Here is a 22,446-nt window from a genome sequence, read left to right on the forward strand (position 1 = left end):
AAAAATGCCATCCAAAAAGATCATGAAAATGAAGATTCAGCATGTATCTGCTATTGAACATGTAACATTGAGCAGCTTATATTGATTTTACTTCTGAAGAGTGATCATGTACAATCCATATCTCACTCCCACATCTCAAATGAGTGCCCCATGGGCATTGCTAAGGAGGTGTAATTTCACTGGCCCCTTTGAGTATGATATTCTATTACATAACACTTTTAATCTAAAAGAATCACAAGGAGCTGTACAAACATATGTACAATATAAACAGCAAAACCCTCATTTTTCCAAAGGACTTGGAGGATAACCCAAACATTGAGATAATCAGGGGAAATGACCCAGAAGGGAGTGTGGTCCAATGTGTGCAACACTGGGGTGGGAATCAGGAAGTGGTGGTGGGTAGTTTTCCCAGTTCTAACCTGCTTGATAATTCTACCTGTGTAGGGGTGTTGTGAGGCGAGCATAATGTTTGTAGGGTAGATGTAAACCCATATATAAGGGCTAAGTGTTCTATATTAATAGCCATGTGTTCAACAGCACTGTATTCAGTCATCAGTCCGTAACAAGTTGTATTTTCAGCATTGACACAGAAGTGGTAGACCTTACCAGATATTTAATCTTGCCTATATCTATGACTGTTGCTACTAAACTTTTATATAGTACCACAATATACGGTTAGATTATACTAGATTTTAATAAGGTGTGCAATTATGCCAGAAGCAATGAACTTTGAAGACCACCTGTCTGAGAGGTTCCATTCACCGTTGCTTTTATGTTTCAGTGGACCGCATAGTGGGGCTGGACCAGATGGCAAAGATGACTGAAAGTTCACTCCCTAGTGCTTCAAAAACCAAGAAGGGCATGTTCCGTACTGTTGGGCAACTCTATAAGGAGCAACTGACCAAGCTGATGACTACCCTAAGGAACACAAATCCAAACTTTGTCCGTTGTATCATTCCAAATCATGAAAAAAGGGTACGTTTCAAATGCTCAGGTTTCATTATTCTTGTCAAGTTCTAGTAACTAGAACAGTATACTGTAGACTCCACTGATTCCCAGACTTTTTACTAAGGAAATCCTATCCCAGCCTCATGCAGAGGGGAGGCTCCAGGAGTGGGGATGGGTTGGAGAGGAAGCTACCCCATACTCACCCCAAAATGGCAGCTCCTGTCCATGGTGTTGGACATGGCTCTGAGCATTGTTACCTGGCACATGGGATCACAGCAGCACCCAGGTTTGGCCCAACTGCCCCTAATGTCATGACAGAGGGAAAGCCAGACCTCATTTGAGTGAGTGGCATTGCAACCTGGTGCACAGGGTCACAGAACCACTCAGATTTGGCCTGGTCACCCCTCCATCATGACAGGGGTGCAGCCAGGCCAAATTTGAGTGAGTGGCACTGTGAACTGGTGCACTGGACTGCAATGACAGGTCACAATACCTAGACAAGGGAGCCAGGCCCAGCCCCCGGGACAGGAGCCACCACTGTGGGGTGAGTGTGGGGCAGGGTTGCTCTCCAAACCTGCCCCCTTGAGGCCTCCACAGCAGGCCCACAATCCATGTACAACCTTCCCATGATCCACTGGTAGATCATGACCCACTACCTGGAGAACTGTGTTGCAGATGACAGTATTATAGAAATATAGAAATGTAGGGCTGGAAGGGACCCTGAGAGGTGAGCAAGCCCAGTCCCCGATGCTGAGGCAGGACCAAGTAAACTTAGACCATCCTTGACAGGTGTTTGTCCAACCTGTTCTTAAAACCTCCCATGATGGGGATTCTACAACCTCCCTTGGAAGTCTAGGCCAGAGCTTACATACCCTTGTAGTTAGAAAGTTTTACCTAAATCTCCCTTGCTACAGATATAGCCGATTACTTCTTGTCCTACCTTCAGGGACGCAGAGAACAACTGATCCCCATCCTCTTTATAACAGCCCTTAGCATATCTGAAAACTGTTATCAGTTCCCCCCTCAATCTTCTTTTCTCGAGATTAAACATGCCCAATTTTTTTAACCTTTCCTCATAGGTCATATCTTCCATTATAATGCTGTGCCAGTAATACACTTTCCAAACTTCTATCTTCCTTCCTTATTTATTTTATATGCTAAAACTGAAAATGTCTTTATTCCATAGGCTGGCAAACTTGATGCCCATTTAGTGCTGGAGCAGTTACGATGCAATGGTGTCTTGGAAGGGATTCGTATCTGCCGGCAAGGATTCCCCAACAGAATTGTCTTCCAGGAATTCCGCCAGCGGTAGGACAATATGATTTGGAGTGTTGTAATTCACATTCATCTGTGCTGAAACTAAGATTACGTCTGCGCTAAATAATTGATTTTCCTTTTCTATGCCATTTCTGTTTACAGATATGAAATTCTTGCTGCAAATGCTATTCCTAAAGGATTTATGGACGGGAAACAGGCTTGTATACTGATGGTGAGCAGAATGTTTTCAACCAAAATTAATAAAGTCAGGAACATACATTTTACATGGAAATGGTTATTTTTTCTGCAAACAGTGTAAAAACCATTCCAATGAAAAGTATTTAAGACTGAACTGTAATGACAGAGTCCACAAAATATCCTTGTTTCCCTCCCAATAGATGAAAGCATTAGAACTTGATCCCAACTTGTACAGGATTGGACAAAGTAAAATCTTCTTCAGAACTGGTGTCCTGGCTCATCTGGAAGAAGAAAGAGACTTGAAAATCACAGACGTCATTATTGCTTTCCAGGCTCAAAGTCGAGGCTACCTGGCAAGAAAGTAAGACTGCGTTGTCAAAAACACAATAAAGTCTATGGCGATGTAGATCACGGAGTGTAGTTATCTGCATTGCAAATTGAGGCTTTTTTAAAAAATGAGGTTTATGGTTATTGCGACATTTTGGGTGCCACTGTAATGCAAAGGTGTCAGGTGCAGTACATGTATATAAGAAGACATACTCCTTCCCCTTAAGAATCTAATAAGATCAATTACATAGAATAGAAGTACTTCAACTACTTAGACTGTAAACTGCAAGGACTGTCTTTTTGTTCTTTATTTGTATGGCCCCTGGCACAACAGGGTTCTGGTCCATGACTAGGAATGCTAGATGCTACCACAATACAAATAATAAATATAAATAATAAAGCTGATGCCATTTGTAAAGCGTTAAACACCATTGATACAGAGCTTGGACCTGAAGCACTGGGCACTTGAGTCACCTGACCATACTCCCAAATAATTTTAAACCAACTAAGCACTCTAAGAGGTAAAAGCCCATTTTTTAAATATTAACAATAAAGGTTTTTCCCTTGGGCCCTGCCATCAAGGCCCTCAGACTTCTGAACGAACAACTTTAAATATGGTATGATTAAAGAATGATGGACCTGAATAAAAAGCCTAGATCCGACTGCCTGCATACCCAGGATTCTGGAGATGTCCATACTCAGATCTGGATTTTGTGGTTTGATCCCATCTCTACAATTAAGCCATTCTAAAAACAGCAGAATAAAATACTGAAAAGACAGACAAAATTACCACCTTTCTACGGGTACCACAAATAATGAGACACTTTTAAAGTGAGAGTTTGCACCAGACATCTCAAACTTTCACACAGATTTGTGCACCAGCGTTGTTTTGTTTGAAATGTATTGTGCAGACAACTTGTGCTCACTATTATCAGATTATTTGAAGGAAGTTGCTTTGTATTTAATTATAGGGCCTTTGCCAAGAGACAGCAGCAGTTAACAGCAATGAAGGTCATTCAGAGAAACTGTTCTGCTTACCTGAAACTAAGGAACTGGCAATGGTGGAGACTGTTCACTAAAGTAAGTGACTGTCATTCAGTGAATTTTTCTTCAGCCTTCCAAATGAGAGAGATTGTCTAGGATTCTAAGTCAAGTTAGGAGGAAGGACTTTTACCTACCTATAGGGCCTGCTCCCAAGTCCGTTGTAATCAGTAAAAGTCACTGATTTCAGACGGTTTAAGATTAGGTTCATTGTCAGAAAGGTTTTGAACATATCTCTGGAATGTTATTAAAAGTATGGGTCATTCTGTCTTTATTCAGATGATGAAAATAACCCCCTGAAAAGGATTCACACAAGAAGAATTAGCATGTTTAGATCTTTAATTTCATATCAGACGTTGAAATGAGTTAGTGAAGAGGAGCCCTGCATCACAACTCCCCATCACATCTTGTTCGAATTGTCCCGTTTCATAAGTCTCATCAGAGAATCAAAGGACTGACATGACCCAAAGAATGAAATAGCCTTTTTAACAGAGAAGTGGCCTTTCAAGAGCGTTGCTGAAGCTCAGTGGTGTGGGGAAGCTTGTACTAGAACTGACAGTGCTGTATTGCTCCACTACCTTCATAATACAAAAGTTCGTCCATAGGGCTGTCAGTCTGGCATCCTTGATAAATATTGCATTCACTAAAGTAAATGCTGAAAAGCAACATTCATACTTGGTTTTTCAGGTGAAACCACTCTTACAAGTCACCCGCCAAGAGGAAGAAATGCAGGCCAAAGATGAGGAGCTACAGAGAACGAAGGAAAGACAACAAAAAGCAGAGAGTGAATTGAAGGAATTGGAGCTGAAACACAATCAGGTGACATACAGTTGTGGACCACTGGAAACTTTATCAATTATTTTATTTTTAGAAGCTTATTAAATGTTACAAAATACCAGCAAAAGGGTCTATTCTCCTTATGCTTCTGATCCTCTTAACATCAATGGACCTGAACCAAAGCACACTGCAGTCCACTGCCAGACTTCAAAAGCCTGGACCCCTAGACCTCCTATCAGTGTACTAATCTCTATTCAGTGGCAGTCTAGGAGAACCATGGAATCATAGAAATGTAGGGCTGGAGAGATGATCACAAGATCATCTAGTTCAGCCTCCTGCACTGAGACAGGACCAAGAAAACCTAGACCATCCCTGATAAGCATTTGTCTAAACTGTTCTTAAAAAGCTCCAATGATGAGGATTTCACAATTTACCTTGGAAACCTATTCCAGAGTTTAACTACACTTAAAATTATAAAGCTTTTCCTAATATCTAATCTAAATATCTCTTGATGCAAATTAAACTGATTACTTCTTGTCCTACCTTCGGTGGACATGGAGAACAATAGGTCATAGTCCTCTTTATAACAGCCTGTAACATATTTGACTTAACACGTCGCCACTCAGCCTTCTTTTCTCAAGAGTGAACAAGCCCAGTTTTTTTAACCTTTCCTCATAGGTCAGGTTTTCTAAACTTTTTATTACTCTGGTTGCTCTCCTCTGGACAGTCTCTCCAATTTGTCCACATATTTCTTAAAGAAAGCAGCACTGGGTAACTTGTGAGCTAAGTTTTAAATGCATATCCATTTATCTGCATAGCTGTGTGAAGAAAAGAATCTCCTTCAGGAACAGCTTCAGGCCGAGACCGAACTGTATGCTGAAGCTGAAGAGATGAGAGTCCGCCTATCTGCTAAGAAGCAAGAGCTGGAGGAGATCTTGCATGAAATGGAGGCCCGGATTGAAGAGGAGGAGGACCGCAGTCATCAGTTGCAAACAGAGAAGAAAAAGTTGCAACAACAAATGCTGGTACTGTAACCTATGTACAGCTCATACAATTGCACCTCACTGACAAAATTGGCAACTACTGATCATATGACAGTAGCTGCTATATAGTACTTTGTGGAATATGTATATGCTACACCAGTGGTTCTCAAACGTTTGTATTGGTGACTCCCTTCACACAGCAAGCCTCTGAGTGCGACCCCCCCTTATAAATTAAAAAACCTTTTTTATATTTAACACTATTATAAATACTGGAGGCGGAGAGGGGTATGGGGTAGAGGCTGACAGCTTGTGACCCCCCATGTAATAACCTCGTGGCCCCCTAAGGGGTCACAACCCCCAGATTGAGAACCCCTGTGCTACACAGTAGTAGGAATGCTTTTCTGCTGTTTTCCCCTCCATGTAATTCTTTATAGTAGACAGGCACATTCTTCCCCATCCCAATTTAAAATATTTAAAGAGTTTCTTTTCTAAATGGCTAGATTACTAAATCTTTCCTTCTGTATTGCCAAGACCCTTATGGGTCACCCATTTCTTAAAGCTTTTAATATGCCCACATAGGTTTGGGCAGGCCTAAAATAGGCCCTGTAGTACATTCATTCTAGAATTCATGTTTTTTGGGGCTTTTTCCCCACCAAAAAGGACCTTGAGGACCAGCTGGAAGAAGAAGAAGCTGCAAGGCAAAAACTACAACTTGAGAAAGTAACAGCAGAGGCCAAGATAAAGAAAATGGAAGATGACATTCTCGTAATGGACGATCAGAACAACAAGCTGACCAAGGTCAGTGTCATGGGCCCAGTTTTCTACTTAGCGCAAAATCAATGTAAGATGAAAAGCTCTCCTCTTCAGCTACGATGGTAACAATAACTTAGCACTTCATAGTCACATAGCTAGCAGGCCATAAGCCCTTTGTGTCTGGAATGGGCCGGTGACAACGTTGCCATGTTTATCCTAGACAATTTAAAATGTTATTAAAAATCTAAATGTTGTTCGCTTTTTGAGTCCTCTAATGGCAAAAATATCTCCAAGCAAAAATCCCCATAGCAATTAAGCAAGATCAGTGGAAACATTCCCCTTTAGCTCCTAGAAAGAGCAGACAGCTCCCCCTATGCACAAAACTCACTAATTCCTTTTAATTTGTAAAATTGTACGTAATCATCTAACTGTTGTTTAAATATATTACTGCTATGTCTTGATGCCATCTCCATGGATGTCCATACCACTTGCTTTCTAAAACAACTGAATACTAAGAGATAAAAGACAGCTGTACAATAACATTTGCTAAAGGATATCTGTGCGTTCCTCCCAATCTGGGATAACTGGTATAACTTCTTATGCATCAAGCTAAGTATGTAGGGTCACCTTGTGCAGAGGGCCAGCACTTCATGCACCACTTACCTCCTATTTTGAGGGCTTTAATTATGCATAGGCCTTGTGCTGGTCCTCTGGACAGAAGGAATTTCACCCATAAACTCTAAGGCCATGATTCAGAAATGCACTTGAAGTATGTATGTGTTAAAATACTTTCCTGAATCGGTGCCCAAGTACTTGCTAGCATAGAGTGGGTATAAAGAATCTAATAGTCTAGTTAATCTCATAGAAAGCATCCACCACTTTCGATCTCCTCTATAATCGAAGTGCTACATGACACTGTCAGGAAATGTCGCATTTAAAAAGATCTGATTTATTTTTTAGTGTGTACATTGGCATTTCATGGGCACAAATAATGTATGTTCTATCTGTAATTGGAAACTTTTTTTTCTTAAGGAAAGAAAACTCCTTGAAGAGAGAATAAGTGATTTAACAACAAATCTTGCAGAAGAAGAAGAAAAAGCCAAAAACCTTACAAAGCTGAAAAACAAACATGAATCAATGATTTCAGAACTGGAAGGTATTGTAAACCAAAGGTGGTTTTATATCAATTGCTTATTTGAGTTGTATTTTTAAAAGACTCCTTTAAAAAAATAGAGACAATACATTTACCATCTAGGTTTTCTGAAATGCCGGAACATGAAATTCTGTAGTAATTACCAAATACAATTTATTTTTAATGACAGTCCTGGGGGGGCTCTTTCCAAGTAGGCAGAAATGTAATTTTAATTGTTTTGTATGTTTGTTTTTCACTTTTAATTTCAAATGGTATTTGCCAGATTCAGTATTCTGGGGCCAGTTAGAACTATGTATTACAATATTTATGAGAAACCCAGGCTTTCATTTATTACAAATCATTTTTTTAAAATCCAAGTCAGACAAAGGTAAAAGAGATGAACAGTTTCATTTGTGTTTCTTGTAGAATGAACCCAACCTACAAAAACTATGGGATAGGAACAATGCATAAGCAAAACAGAGGTCCCTATTTTGTTAGAGTCAGCACAAGAAAGAAAATATGGCAAAAAGTAGTGCTTCAGAATACTGGGGAGCAGAGTTCTGATTTATGGATGGACAGAAAGTAAAGTTCGTGTGCTAGTTGCAAGTCACTAGCCCTTCACTACAAAAAGAAAATTGACTTGTATTCAGTGTATAACCAAATGGAGAAGTACAGCGACCTCACTGCTTTTCTGTGTATATGTACCTATGTTCAGGATCACTTTGAGAATTCCTTGGGCTGACTCACTACCCTGACAAGAATCCCCATTTTTTCAGTGCGACTGAAGAAAGAAGAGAAGAGCAGACAAGAACTGGAGAAAACGAAGAGGAAGCTGGAGGGAGACGCCAGTGATCTGCATGAGCAGATTGCAGACCTGCAGGCGCAGATTGCCGAACTAAAGATGCAGCTGGCCAAAAAGGAGGAAGAGCTGCAGGCCGCTCTTGCCAGGTATCCAACTCCACCGACAGAAGGGCCTGAGCTGAAACTCCAGATCTGGACATGCACACACCAATCCCCACCCACACTTTGTGAAAGTTCAGCTCTGAATCTGATCTCTGCACTTTGAAGTGCAGGTTATAGACAAAATACACTGCAAATTACTACAAGTCTGCCCCTGAACCATTCAAATGAATGGGCGGGGGGAGGGGTGTTTCCCATAGACTTAAATAGAAGCAGGATCCTCAGGCCATGAGAAATCAGGGCTTGAAATGTCATTGGCCACCAAGCCCGCATTGAGCAGTAAAATCCTTCCACACCTCAATATCCTCTGGGATACTGTCTTTCCATACAGGGCAACAATCATTTTCCCAAGCCTCCTCTCCCCTCCCTTCCATATCTCTTTCCTGCATTGGGGGCCCAGTTTCTTACATGTCAAACAGTTGAGAAAGTCTTACTCTGCAGATACCAGTGATCATCCCAATTGTCTATGTCATCCAAGAGATGAGGACATCACATCTACTTCTGTCATTCTCTCTCCATGCTGGTTAGGACTGTCTGCACAATGAGCTAAAAGCTGAACCTGGCACATACCTTCAAACATATATTTAGGATGGGATTTTCTAAAACTCTTGGAGTTGGCCTAATTCTGTACATACCGAGGTCAATGGTAAAGCTCCTATGGATTTCTAAAGGACTAAGAGTTAGGTCATTCAGAAAACCTTACCCTTAAATACACAGTTTAAGCTATACTAACATAAGATGGGGTGTTATCTTATCTATTATCTGGTGTGGATTAATTACATTTCCTAGTAAAATTTAAAAAAACGTGGATTCATTTAGGTTATTTGGATTGAAATCAAAGCACCAGCTCCCAACAGCTCAACAGACTTGAAAAATTTTTATATATACACATCATATTTTTTTTGTCCAGGCTTGAAGATGAAATTGCTCAGAAGAATAATGCCCTCAAAAAAATCCGTGAGCTGGAAGGTCACATCTCTGATCTCCAGGAAGACTTGGATTCTGAGAGAGCAGCAAGAAACAAAGCAGAAAAACAAAAGAGAGACCTGGGTGAAGAGCTGGAGGCCCTGAAAACAGAACTTGAAGATACCTTGGATAGCACAGCTACACAGCAAGAACTCAGGTATAATGACCTAGCACAAGGTAGAAAAACAAATGTAGCCAAAAATCACTATAAAAGACATAAAATCAGAAAGCACTATTTCAATAAAATATTGCATAACACATATCTAGTGATGTGTAAAGATCTGCACATCTGGAGGGAATAACATGGGCTCTAAGCACAAGCCCCAGTGCAAGGAACTCTTGGATTCTTATTCAGGCTCTGACAGTGTTGCCCTACGAAGGATTGGACAAGACACTTAATTAACTAATGGTTCTAAAGTGCTACTATAAAAGTATCATCACACATCTGTGCAATAACACAGTTTCCTGTGTGATTCGATTGTCTGCTAGCTGTTCCATTCATGTGTGTATTGCTTTCCAGAGCAAAGAGGGAACTGGAGGTCACAGTGCTGAAGAGAGCTCTGGACGAGGAAACTCGGACTCATGAAGCCCAGGTCCAGGAGATGAGGCAAAAGCATACTCAAGCTGTGGAAGAGCTAACAGAACAGCTGGAGCAATTTAAACGGGTAAACTGAAAACCACTACCCTGAAAATGGGTTTATCTATTAGACATTGTGGATTTCTTTTACACAATGTATTTTTCTTTGCCTTATGCATTCAGGCCAAAGTAAACTTGGACAAGACCAAGCAGACACTAGAGAAAGAAAATGCTGACCTGAGTACTGAAATCAAGTCACTAAATCAGGCCAAACAAGATGTGGAGTACAAAAAGAAGAAGCTGGAAGTGCAGCTTCAGGAGCTACAGTCCAAATACACCGATGGAGAGCGCGTCCGGGTGGAACTCAATGAAAAAGTCCATAAGTTACAGGTAAGAAATACCTTCTTCGGTGACCTGAGAGGCTCAGTGGGACAACTGGATATAGAGTGACTGACGTATTCTGGGTCCCACACAATCGTGTTGCTAATACAAACCATTACTTGTTTCTTACTAAATGCCTATTCCCAAGAACTGTTAATTCACAAATGCAGCAATAAAGGGCTTCTTAGTATGTTATGTAGTAAAAACCTGTGGAAATAGAATATGGTTTTATTTTGTATTTGCATTTGAAAACCAACTTTTCAGAATCAATTTCTTCATAACAAGTTGCACTCCATTGGGTATAGACCTCTCCACTCAGCTAGGGAGTGTGACAGAGGGAGTGGGGCACAAAATCAAGGCACCTTTTGCATGGAGCTGTTCTACAGCTGTACTGGACAAAGGGAGGTTCAATAAAGTTGCCTGTGACAGAATTCTCCGAAACCTCTACCCCAAACATATGCTTACCTGCTGTGGATTGGTTCCACAGCACTGAAATCTCACAAATTCTCTTAGCAAAACTTTGGCAATATCCACCATTCTGACATGATTTTTGCCATCTTGAATTATATCTGAACTGGAAAATAGGCCTCTTCTTGGGTTCTGGAAGTGATCCAGAAGCACAGGAGCAGGTTCTGGTCCTGGCATTCAAATACAAACTGCGATTCAAGAGTTCAGTCTGGACCCATCTCAAACATAGCTGGGGTAGATGGGATTGAAGCTATACAAAATGACTGAAAAGATTCAATGTGATTTTTCTTTAGGTTGAAGTGGAAAATGTTACCGGTTTGCTCAGTGAAGCAGAAACCAAGGCAATCAAACTCACTAAGGATGTTGCAAGCTTGGGATCTCAGCTACAGGATATGCAGGTAGGCTTCCCACTGGGATAACCTGTATAAAACATATTGAAAAAGGAACAAAAAAATGACCATGTTCTATTATGATGATCTCTGTAGGAGTTGCTTCAGGAGGAAACTCGGCAGAAACTGAATGTAACTACCAAGCTTCGCCAGCTGGAGGAGGAAAATAACAGCCTGCAAGAACAGTTGGAGGAAGAAGCAGAAGCAAAACAAAACCTAGAGCGACATATTTCGACACTGACAATACAGGTACAGTGGCAGTTAGAACATTATCTCCAGTGCTGAGTCTTTACAATAGGTCCATAGATTTCAGATCTCTAGTTATCCCTATGCATGTTAGACAGTGAACTATTGTTACTAGGCCAGAAGCAGCAAGTGTATGACCTGTAGACCAGCTGTAGCCTGTGGAATTCAACAGGGCAGCCAGTAGCCACTCTCTTCTTAATGCAGAGGAGAGTGTGACCACAGGATTACTGGCCACACCTTGGTGCAAGATCACTCGCCTCATGATGGAGTCTGGTGCAATGGGCCTATAGCCTCTGTAGGCTGCCTCATGATGTTAAAGATGAGTGACTGCCATCAGCTTCATATTGAGTGAGTTAGGCTTGGTCTACACTTACCCCCCAAGTCGAAGTAAGGTACGCAAATTCAGCTACGTGAATAACGTAGCTGAATTCGACATACCTTACTTCGAACTTACCGCGGTTCAGACGCGGTCCACACGCGGCAGGCAGGCTCCCCCGTCGACTCCGCGGTACTCCTCTCGTCTAGCTGGAGTACCGCAGTCGACGGCGAGCACTTCCTGGTTCGATTTATCGCGTCCACACCAGACGCGATAAATCGAACCCGGAACTTCGATCCCCAGCCGCCGAACTAGCGCGGCAGTGTAGACATACCCTTAGGTGCACGCTTATGGGTTCCTTGGACGATGTCATATGCAGCCCGCTGTTGTGCAAACTTAGAGTGCCTCTGCTATACAGACTTGTTTCATTCCTTGAATTCAAATTTCAGCTTTCTGACTCAAAGAAGAAGCTACAGGAATATACCAGCACAATAGAGAGTATGGAGGAAGGCAAAAAGAAATTCCAGAAGGAAATTGAAGGGCTCACGCAGCAGTTTGAGGAAAAAGCTGCTTCTTATGACAAACTGGAAAAAACCAAGAACAGACTCCAGCAGGAGCTGGATGATCTGATAGTGGACTTGGACAACCAACGCCAGCTGGTCTCCAGCCTGGAGAAAAAGCAGAAGAAGTTTGATCAGGTATGAGCTTATGGTTAACTCCCTTCATGTTATAACCTAACTTTGCTGGGAGTCATGGGTGCAGAGAGTAAGTTGTTGAGTGGGAATTAACATAGTTATAAAAAAAGATTAAGGTTGAATTATATATGCCTTGATTAATTTTGTATCTGCATATACAGGGACCTTTCTCTGTAGTTATTAGTAATTGACAAGACTAACGCAATAGAAAACCCTACACTTAATGGCTTTCTGTATTAACAGGATTACTGTGCTCAAACTGAGAATTTTTATGTTATTGGTTTATAGATGCTAGCTGAAGAGAAAAACATCTCTTCCAAATATGCAGACGAAAGGGACAAAGCAGAAGCTGAAGCTAGAGAAAAAGAAACAAAGGCTTTGTCCTTGGCCCGGGCTCTTGAGGAAGCTTTGGAAGCCAAAGAAGAACTGGAGAGAACCAACAAATTGTTGAAAGCGGAAATGGAAGATCTAGTTAGCTCCAAGGACGATGTTGGCAAGAATGTAAGTCTTACAATATATATCCCGTACAACTATTTCAGAGATGATCACTTAAATTAATAGTTAACAACACAAAGATCTACATTTTCAGTGTGGAGGGTTCTTCACAGTATAAAATCCATTCAACAATGTCAGAAGTTTTATGCAGAATTCCATGAGCAATTCCATCTGCATCCAGTCCTATCAGAGACTCAGCAATGAATTATGCTTACAAGCCTTCTTTAGTCTTGACTTTACTGATCAACAGAAAGTTATTGATCATGAAGAGGATTGTTTGTCTCATTTCTGAGAGAAGACAAAATTTAAGCAGAGATTGAGAAGTATTTGCTAACCCAGTAAGCAGCTTCCAAGTTGTAAAGTTTGCAGATCTGAATTTATTTATTGGATTTGATTTTGCCAGCAGCTATCACTGTGGCTAAAAGAAATTTCCACAGTTGACTTGGCAGAGTTCAGTTGTGACAGGATCCAAAGCAGTGTGATGGCTCTAACAGGTGTCTGTGAGCTAAGAGCTTCAGAAGGAAATAAAAATTAAAAGGAACAAAACAAGTCCTGCTAACTTGATTTGATATTGCTTCCTATCTCTTATTCTAGTAGCATGATCACATCACTACCTCTAAGGGTTTATTTCCACAATTGTAGGTGTTTAGACTAAAAATGAATCCTGGGATAACATTTGGTATCCAGGGTCTCAGTCTATGAATAAGCTGAATTTTGCCTTTTAAAATAGATTTATAGGGGTACAAAAAATGCTAGTTTGCCACTTTTTTGTGGGTGTCCTTGAAACTTAATCCATTCTCTCTCCACAATTCATATATTCCAATTTGTCCCATGCTATAGAATGATCACATTCCAGCAATATGTATTTTTAGATTGATTACAATAAATAAAAACATTCTATTGATTTCTCATTGCATGAAAGGTCCATGATTTGGAGAAGTGCAAACGTGCCCTGGAACAACAAGTGGAGGAGATGAAGACACAATTAGAGGAGCTGGAGGATGAGCTACAGGCTACTGAAGATGCCAAGCTTAGATTGGAGGTTAACATGCAGGCCCTAAAAGGACAGTTTGAAAGAGACTTGCAAGCTCGAGATGAACAGAATGAGGAGAAGAGGAGACAGCTGCTTAAACAGGTATAATTCGTTATCAGTGACACTGTAAATGCTTACTCAAAGTAATTGCAAATCTCCTGGCTCAGGCCATTATTAGTAAGTACTTCAGGATAATAAGAACCAAACATTCTTCTTCCTTGTGCTTGGCTGAATAAAAGATATATAGACCATTTTGCTTTGCTTAAAAAATGAGCTGCAGTTATAGCAGTGTTATGGCTTGTGGCTATTTCAGTATAAGGAATCTGACTGTAGAAGACAGTGATTTAACAGGGAGATTCCATTTAATGTAAATCACCTGAATTATTAACTCTGACATAATGGCTAAAATGCTCCCCGTGCTTTCAGTGCAAGTAGTAAAAGACGGATCCCAAATATAATATCTGGCTTCCCTGGATGAATCATTAATGACAATGAACTGATCCAAAAATTCTGGAAGGAAAAACAAACAATGTAGACCCTGTTGGTAGAGGTGATATTGTGACTACAAACACAAATATTCCATTCACCAACTGAACTACACATGTATCCCTCAGGACAGAATCAAGCTTTGGTCTTTTACCACACCGAACTCCAGTATTTGAGCCAAATGAGACTTGATTTCAGCAGTCAGTGGTATTGTAAAACTACTGGAGCTTTTATTACCTGTCGGCAAGCCCCTAGAACACCATAGTATACACAAGCCCGGAGGTAAGTAAAGTGTGTCTAAGTGTGCTAAAGTGTACCAGTAATCCTAAACAAAACCTTCTTTGCTATTGTTTAGCTCCACGAGTATGAAACAGAACTGGAAGATGAGCGTAAGCAACGTGGCCTGGCAACTGCAGCTAAAAAGAAATTAGAAGTTGACATTAAGGATCTGGAAGGTCAGGCTGACTCTGCTAACAAGGCTCGGGAAGAAGCCATTAAGCAACTTCGCAAACTACAGGTTTGTGGCTCCTGAGACTGGATAGTTTTCTGTTGGGCCATTGATGTGACTTGTATAACAGCAAGTGGAAATTAGAGGTCATTTGTGATCTTGATGCTAGATAGATATAATAGAGATAACATTAGAGAGGGGTTTGAACCAAGATCCCAGATCCAAAATGCTTAGTTAATGAAATTTGACTGACCTTGAGATAGCTGGCTTAGCGAGTGAAAAATACCACAGAGTCGCCACAACTAACTGGTCAGCACTGATGTGCTATTGGCATCTCTGTGGAAAACCTAAGGGTTCCATCAAAGAGGTGAAGCAAAAAAGGCCAGATGTGGCGATAGAACTCAAAATTGGCTCTCCAGTCCATGGATATAGCACTGTGTATTTTTTAAAAACCAGCTATCACATTTGCACCTGCATGAATAGTAGCCAATTTTCCAAAACTCTGTATATAGCAATCAGTGATCAACTTGACAAGCCAACTCTTAAACACAGAGGGATTGTCTAGATGGTGAGTTAGCGTGCAGCAAGCTGGGGTATAAATCTACAGCACGCTAGCCTGCAGCGTACTAACTACCTGGGTGGATGCTGTAACTGTTCACCAAAAGTTCCATAGTGTCTGTTGACTCAGTCCTGTTTCAAAGCAGAGTAGATCAAAGTGCATTATGGAATTGTTAGTGCATGGCAGAAGGGTCCACACGGTCAGTTTTGTAATTACATGGAAATTAGTATTTGTTTTGTTTTTGTCCAACTTTCTTTTCAACAAAACTGTGATAACCACTGACAAATACAAATCCATCCTTTTCTTTTTAACTGTCTGAAACCAGGGTCAGATGAAGGACTTCCAACGAGAGCTTGATGATGCCCGTGCCTCAAGAGAAGAGATATTTGCTACAGCCAGAGAAAATGAGAAAAAAGCCAAGAACCTGGAAGCAGAACTTATGCAGCTGCAAGAGGTAAAGTGTGAATCTTAGAGAGTACTAGAATGCAGACTGCACAAGATCTTCGGTAACAAAACACAGTTGTACTTGAGAGAACCAAATCATTAATAATAAAAAAAAAAAGTGATATTGGCTGTGGTGCAGGAAAAGCTACAGTCAGAATCTCTTATAGCAGGTTCTGTGGATCTCAATAAAAACCAAGGCCCAGATCCTCAAAGATATTTAGGCGCTTGACTTCCATTTAAATGGGCCACAGTGCTTAGAGATGCTGAGTACCAAGAGCTTCCTTTAAAACTATTAACCCATAAGAAGATATTTTTCACTGGTTGGAAAAGAAAGTGTACTGTCTGTTACAACCCCTATGACTTTTTCAATAATTTTGTACTCCTGACATCTTTCATCATGTTTTAAATGGATACAATCCTTGTATCTGGAAGCACAAGAAAACTGCTGACGGGTTGGATAACACATATTTTTGTTCCATTAATCTAGACCAGGGGTCTCAAACATGTGGCCCGGGGGCCGCATGCGGCCCGCGGGGTTGTTTTCTGCGGCCCGCGAGCTCCTCGCGCCCCCCCCCAGCGTTTACCTAGAGCGGCTCCAGCCCGAAGCACACCAGGGGAAGGGCAGGCTCCCTGCCTGCCCTGCCCCCTGCCGCTCCGGGAAGCGGCCGGAACATGGGGAAGGGGGGGCACAGGGCTCTGTGTGTTGCTCTTGCTTCAGGCAGCGCCCCCAGCAGCTCCCATTGGCCGCAGTTCCCCGTTTCTGGCCAATGGGAGCTGCTGGGGGTGGTGCCTGAAGCAACAGCAACACACAGACCCCTGTGCCCCTCCTCCCCCAGGTTCCAGCCACTTCTCGGAGCGGTGCAGGGGCAGGCAGGGAGCCTGCCCTGCCCCCGGTGCGCGTCGGGCCAGAGCCCACCCCCCGAGCCTCTCCTGCAGCCCAACCCCTTGCTGTTCCCCGCATCTCTCCTGCAGCCCAACCCCCTGCTGTACCCCACACCCCTCCTGCACCCCACACCCCAACTCCCTGCCCTGAGCCCCCACCATACCCCACACCCCTCCTGCCCTCCCTGGGGGCAGGAAGGGGGCAGAGTTGGGGTGGGGATTTCAGGGAAGGGGTTGGAATGGGGGCAGGGCCTCATGGAAGGTGTGGAGTGGGGATGGGGCCAAGGGTGGCGGGGGGAGGTGTCAGTAACGCGGCCCTCGGCCAATGTACTAGTCCTCATGTGGCCCTCATGGTCATTTGAGTTTGAGACCCCTGATCTAGACTATAGAATCATAAATTAATATTCTGGTGACAGAAATGTCTGACAAAGGTTGGGTTTAAAAAGACATTATGGCTGATTAGTCTCTCACCCCATAGGACTAAATGGTTGGACTGAACCATTTCTTTAATACACTGGCTGTTTTTTCCCCCTAGGATCTGGCTGCTGCAGAAAGGGCCCGCAAACATGCTGATCTGGAGAAAGAGGAACTGGCTGAAGAACTTGCAAGTGCTGCTTCTGGGAGGTAAGAATTGACAATTATTTTCAAGTGTACCAAAGCCTTGCTAAATACCTCTCAGTAGCCAATGTTTATGTCCTGAAAAGTGATCTGTAGCTCCAACCTTGCTAACGCGTACACATATGCTTAGCTACAAACATGTGGCTAATTTCATTAAAATCAATGGGACTACTTATAAGTGATTCATAGATATGAAGGCCAGCAGGGAGGGGCAAGTGAGGTCTCTAGTAACATAAATAAGATGGCAGCACAGGTAGACTCATTTCAAGAATACTTCCTGGTTCTCCACAAGTCTTCAGCACCTTCCAGTGTGTTGCAAGACCTGGTCAACTGCTCAAAACCAAAAACTACATGCTTTACAAATTTAAACTTACAGGACTAGCCTCCAGGATGAGAAACGTCGTCTAGAAGCTAGAATCTCCCAACTGGAGGAAGAGCTAGAAGAGGAACAAAGTAATATGGAGACAATGAGCGATCGCTTCAGGAAAGCAGTACAGCAGGTACAGTCCATTCGACTGTGTCTATAAGTAAGAGGGGTGTAGGGTGTACGTGTGTATTATTAATGAATGTGTGTGTCTGTCTGTACCCATCCAAGTGTGTGTTTGTTTTTGGACACACCTTCAGAGAGCTTCCAGAAAGAGACTTTGTTTTATATTACATTGGTCTAACTCCCTTTTCCCAAGCCTAAGGTAATAGCTGTAGATTTTAAAGTGCTCTTCCTAAATATTTCAGTCAGAGCAGCTGAATAACGAGTTGGCAACAGAGCGCACTGTGGCACAGAAGAATGAGAGTGCTCGGCAGCAGCTGGAGAGGCAGAACAAAGAGCTGAAGGGTAAACTGCAGGAAATGGAAGGAGCTGTGAAGTCCAAGTTTAAGGCTACAATTGCTTCTCTGGAGGCCAAAATTGCTCAGCTTGAGGAGCAAGTGGAACAGGAATCCAGGTACTTGGACACTACAACTCATCCCTCACTGGTAAAGCCATCCTTTTATTTAGTGATTCTAATACAGGTAATCAATTATTTTTGTCAAGGTCCAAATTTCTTGGTCGAGGTATAGTCAAAGTCCAGACTTCAGAGAAAATAATACAAAACCAACAATAATCACAGTAATAAGTAAATAAAAAGATTTCACTATCCGTTCAAAAGTGTCTGGCAGTCCGGGTTTGGCCCACGGTCCACCTATTGACTACCCCTGTTTTAATACATGAAATACCAAAAAACCTAAAGGTTTTCCAGGATTCTATTAGTGGCATTAAGGTTTGGTAAAGAGTCTCACACACATGAGCAGTGTTTCTTTGGAAAATGACTGGTTTGTATCAAAAGCTTGCACAGGGCCAGCTTTGGGAAGAATTTATTACTGAAAAGTCTTCTAGAATTTAATAGAAAACAGTTTCCCTGCTGTAGAATACTACGGGCTTGCCAAAAAAGCTAGATGCAGCATCTTATTCTCTAGGTTTTCAGAGTAGTTTCTGTAGAAACCTATTGGTTTACCCTCCTTTACATTCTATACTGGCTGTAGGACCATTTCATTAGTGCTAGTCTTGTTGTTTTGGGCCAGATCTTGACTCCACTGGCAGGACAGCAAGTTCTGCAAAGGTGTCTAGTTAGCATGGTACTCAGCTCCAAGGGAGTTCTCTGCCTGCTAGAGTGCATGGCTGTCTGGTTCTATTTACCTCCTCCCCTCCCTCCCCAGTCTACAAAGGGAACACATTACGGCCAGAGGGCTACTATCAGCTGAGGAAAAAAGAACAGGAGTACTTGTGGCACCTTAGAGACTAACAAATTTATTTGAGCATAAGCTTTTGTGGGCTAAAACCTACTTCATTGGATGCATGCAGTGGAAAATACAGTAGGAAGATATGTATATATATATATGTATGTGTGTGTGTATATATATATATACACACACACACACACACAGAACATGAAACAATGGGTGTTACCATACACACTATAACGAGAGTGATCAGTTAAGGTGAGCTATTACCAGCAGGAGAGAAAAAAAACTTTTTGTAGTGGTAATCAAAATGGCCCATTTCCAGCAGTTGACAAGAAGGTGTGAAGGTGGCTCCGTAGAATGCATAGATCTGCTGGACCATAATCCTGCTTGGAGAAGACCTAGTAAGCTATGAGCTGGAGTAGAGCTGTGCTGTGCACTTGCTCCACACCTGGGAGGAGGGAACGTGTTCTGTCCCCAAAATGCTCTCGCAGTTCCCCATTTTTCTTTACTTTCTGACTAAAGCAGCAGGGTTTGGCTGTAAGCGGAAAACTAGTAAATAACTAGTTTAAAAAAAAAAAAAAAACCCCAACCATTAGAAATGTGGCAGATGGATATACAAAGATTCCAGGGCAGGCAAATGCTCCCTGCTTTCACATCTAGAAACACACACAGGACAGGTGTATAATGAGTTGACCATGGGAGAAGCTGCTGCTTCCTTCAGTTTTTACAGAAGTCAATAGCATTATTGCAAGGAAGGCTTTTAATATGAGGATCGCTCATGCTTGTTTTCACAAACCCTGTGCACCTAAGAATTCTCCGTTTTCCAGATCAGTCAGTGTCATGCTGTCATTTGCAGAGAGAAGCAGGTCACAGCCAAGACATTGCGCCAGAAGGACAAGAAGCTGAAAGAGGTCTTGCTGCAGGTTGAAGATGAAAGAAAGCAAGCAGAACAATACAAGGACCAGGTAATGCACCATGTGATAGGGATCCAGCAGGGGAGGAAAGGGCTGCTGTGAGTACCCAGGCTTGTGAAGCACCTCACCACTATCTGCCTCTAGCATGAAGTAATCTTGTCTGTGCCCTCTGTAGCTCAGCTCCCTGCCACCAGCTGCCTCTGGCCACACAAGCACTGCCTTCCCAGCCTCCACAGACCTCTCTGCAGGCTAGTGCTAGGCAAATGCCAACCCAAGTCCTACCAGGTTTTCTTTCCGCAGAGGGATAGCATATACACTAGCTTGTTGGATTCAAGTGAGGATCAGCTCCTCATAAGTACATCTTAGTGCTGTGAGGTTATCGTGAAAGCAAGCATACGTTTTATTATCAAAGATTTAAAAGCTACTAAGGATAATAATGGAGACATAAATGGGTACATATAAAACAAAAAGTATAATGCTTCCTAGAGTCTAAACTCATCTTTAACAGGCTAAATCCTGGTCTAAAGTAGCTTGTCTTTAGGTGAGAGAATCTCCCAGCATCTCCAACTACCCTGGCTGTGAGCTCTCTTTCATGAATGCAAAAAGCACTGCCCTTTTTGCTTCCTTGGTGAAGGATAAAGCAATGTCTGCATTGCATCCCTTCTGCATCCCTCATATACTCCCAAATTCATTGTTGATCCCCAGAGTCAGGATGACTCCCGCCACCCCCACTTCCCGGCTTTATTCCCTGATGTGCTGACTTCATGTTGACTTTACATCCTCATATTGACATTGAATGCAAACGGGGTTTCCATTGTGTTGGCTTACAATGCTTAATGTAGACGTGAACCAAGACAGATGGGCAAATCTACATCCTTTGTCTTGCAAAAACCTGTTTGTCAACCTGCCTGGATTCAGACTTTATGTATATACTGGAAAACATTTTTTGATTCCTTACATACATTTCATAATGATACTAATGACCAATGTTATCCTGGCTTTCATTTAAGAACTCAATGACATTCTTTATAGATAAATACTATGAAAACTGTGTGCTAAGTGTAGCAAGTTTGTCAGGCCTGATAGGAGTTGCTTTTATAGAACAATCAACCCTTTTCCAGTTGGCATTGAGATGTTTTTAGGGTCTCACCTGCTCTGCCTCAAAAGAGCCCAAGAAGGCGGGGAAGACAGCTGGGCCTCGGACTGAAAGCAGGCCTTTCAAAGGAAGGGTTTAGGCTCAGAGAGAGCAACACACTGCCTAGATCCCAGCCTGAGAGAGCCTCTGATTGCTGGCCCTAGGGGGAGGAACTCTGTACTTTGGATTAATGAGACTGTTGGTGCAGTGTCTCCCAAAGAGTCAGGGCAAGTCTGGCATAGTACGCTGTGTCGTGCCTCACTGTGAATGCAAGTCAGCAGGACCCCCACAGGGGCTGCCACATAGGGCGTTTGCCAGTGGAAGAGAAAACAGCTTTTTTTCCCTGTAAAGTCATTAACTAGACTCATGCTTGACAGCAAGATTCTCTATCCTCCATACCAAGGCAATGACCAACTGCCAGGGCACTGGTCCTGCCAACTAGAACAGCCTGACTGGGCACCGGGTCATAACTTACTGGGTTCAGGTGCCTGTCCCAACTGGCCTCCTGTAGCCATCTGAGCTTTATACAGGGACCACTCTTCACCTCAGAACCTAAAGTGCTAATTTCAATTGAGACACATCAAATACATGCAGTCCAAAAGAGCAGAGCTAATCCTACTGGGATGTCACAATAGAGGCCACAGCAGCTACTTGCAGGTGTAGAGAGTCAGGAAAGTACATCAACGTGAATAAAGGGGTGCAGATGGAGGAACGTAAACGTTCTGATCTCTTTAAAGGAAACTCAAAACTCTAAGCATTCCTCTTACTTCTCGCTCAGGCTGATAAGAGCACCGTTCGAGTAAAACAACTAAAAAGACAGCTGGAAGAGGCTGAGGAAGAGGCCCAGCGCATCAATGCAAATCGCAGGAAACTGCAGAGAGAGTTGGATGAAGCAGCTGAAAGTAGTGAGGCCATGGGCCGGGAGATGGCTACACTGAAGAGCAAACTCAGGTAGGGTGGCTTTGTTTTTTACTAGCTCTTTTCTGTCCACTAATGAGAGATTTAGAATTCTAAACTATAGCAGAATTTGAGGAAAGAAACTTGGTTAAGAAGAAACACCCTGTTGATGCTGGAGAGTTATGGGTTCCCCACATCCGCCCAATGATAAATCCACCCATAATAAAATGCTACCCCTGGTTCAAAGACTTGAGATGAAGTCATGACCCCATCAAAGTCAATGGCAACATTCTTGACTTCAATAGAGCCAGGATTTCACCCTTCAGGGTGAGATGTTTCAAAAGCATTCAGCACTCAACTACCTCTGCTCCCATTGAAGTTAATGATAAAACGCCTATTGGC

The 22,446-nt window shown here is 42.4% G+C and overlaps 1 protein-coding gene across 1 annotated transcript in view; it reads left to right on the forward strand.

The window, feature by feature from the left end:
- MYH11 (myosin heavy chain 11) overlaps positions 1-22,446 on the forward strand; it is a 99,787-nt gene that overhangs the window by 71,341 nt on the left and 6,000 nt on the right. Inside the window, exons 17-41 of the mRNA XM_065411646.1 lie at positions 782-975; positions 2,135-2,256; positions 2,368-2,437; positions 2,604-2,764; positions 3,702-3,810; positions 4,459-4,590; positions 5,367-5,573; positions 6,192-6,329; positions 7,317-7,440; positions 8,193-8,364; positions 9,287-9,499; positions 9,863-10,007; positions 10,103-10,309; positions 11,062-11,166; positions 11,254-11,406; positions 12,169-12,417; positions 12,703-12,915; positions 13,832-14,044; positions 14,784-14,945; positions 15,761-15,889; positions 17,297-17,385; positions 17,756-17,879; positions 18,112-18,320; positions 19,955-20,063; positions 21,926-22,098. Of these exons, the coding sequence (XP_065267718.1) occupies positions 782-975; positions 2,135-2,256; positions 2,368-2,437; positions 2,604-2,764; positions 3,702-3,810; positions 4,459-4,590; positions 5,367-5,573; positions 6,192-6,329; positions 7,317-7,440; positions 8,193-8,364; positions 9,287-9,499; positions 9,863-10,007; positions 10,103-10,309; positions 11,062-11,166; positions 11,254-11,406; positions 12,169-12,417; positions 12,703-12,915; positions 13,832-14,044; positions 14,784-14,945; positions 15,761-15,889; positions 17,297-17,385; positions 17,756-17,879; positions 18,112-18,320; positions 19,955-20,063; positions 21,926-22,098 (3,922 nt within the window). The remainder of the gene's footprint in view (positions 1-781; positions 976-2,134; positions 2,257-2,367; positions 2,438-2,603; positions 2,765-3,701; positions 3,811-4,458; positions 4,591-5,366; positions 5,574-6,191; positions 6,330-7,316; positions 7,441-8,192; positions 8,365-9,286; positions 9,500-9,862; positions 10,008-10,102; positions 10,310-11,061; positions 11,167-11,253; positions 11,407-12,168; positions 12,418-12,702; positions 12,916-13,831; positions 14,045-14,783; positions 14,946-15,760; positions 15,890-17,296; positions 17,386-17,755; positions 17,880-18,111; positions 18,321-19,954; positions 20,064-21,925; positions 22,099-22,446) is intronic.

This window comes from Emys orbicularis, chromosome 10 (assembly GCF_028017835.1).
Source record: "Emys orbicularis isolate rEmyOrb1 chromosome 10, rEmyOrb1.hap1, whole genome shotgun sequence".
Taxonomy (NCBI): Eukaryota; Metazoa; Chordata; order Testudines; family Emydidae; genus Emys; species Emys orbicularis.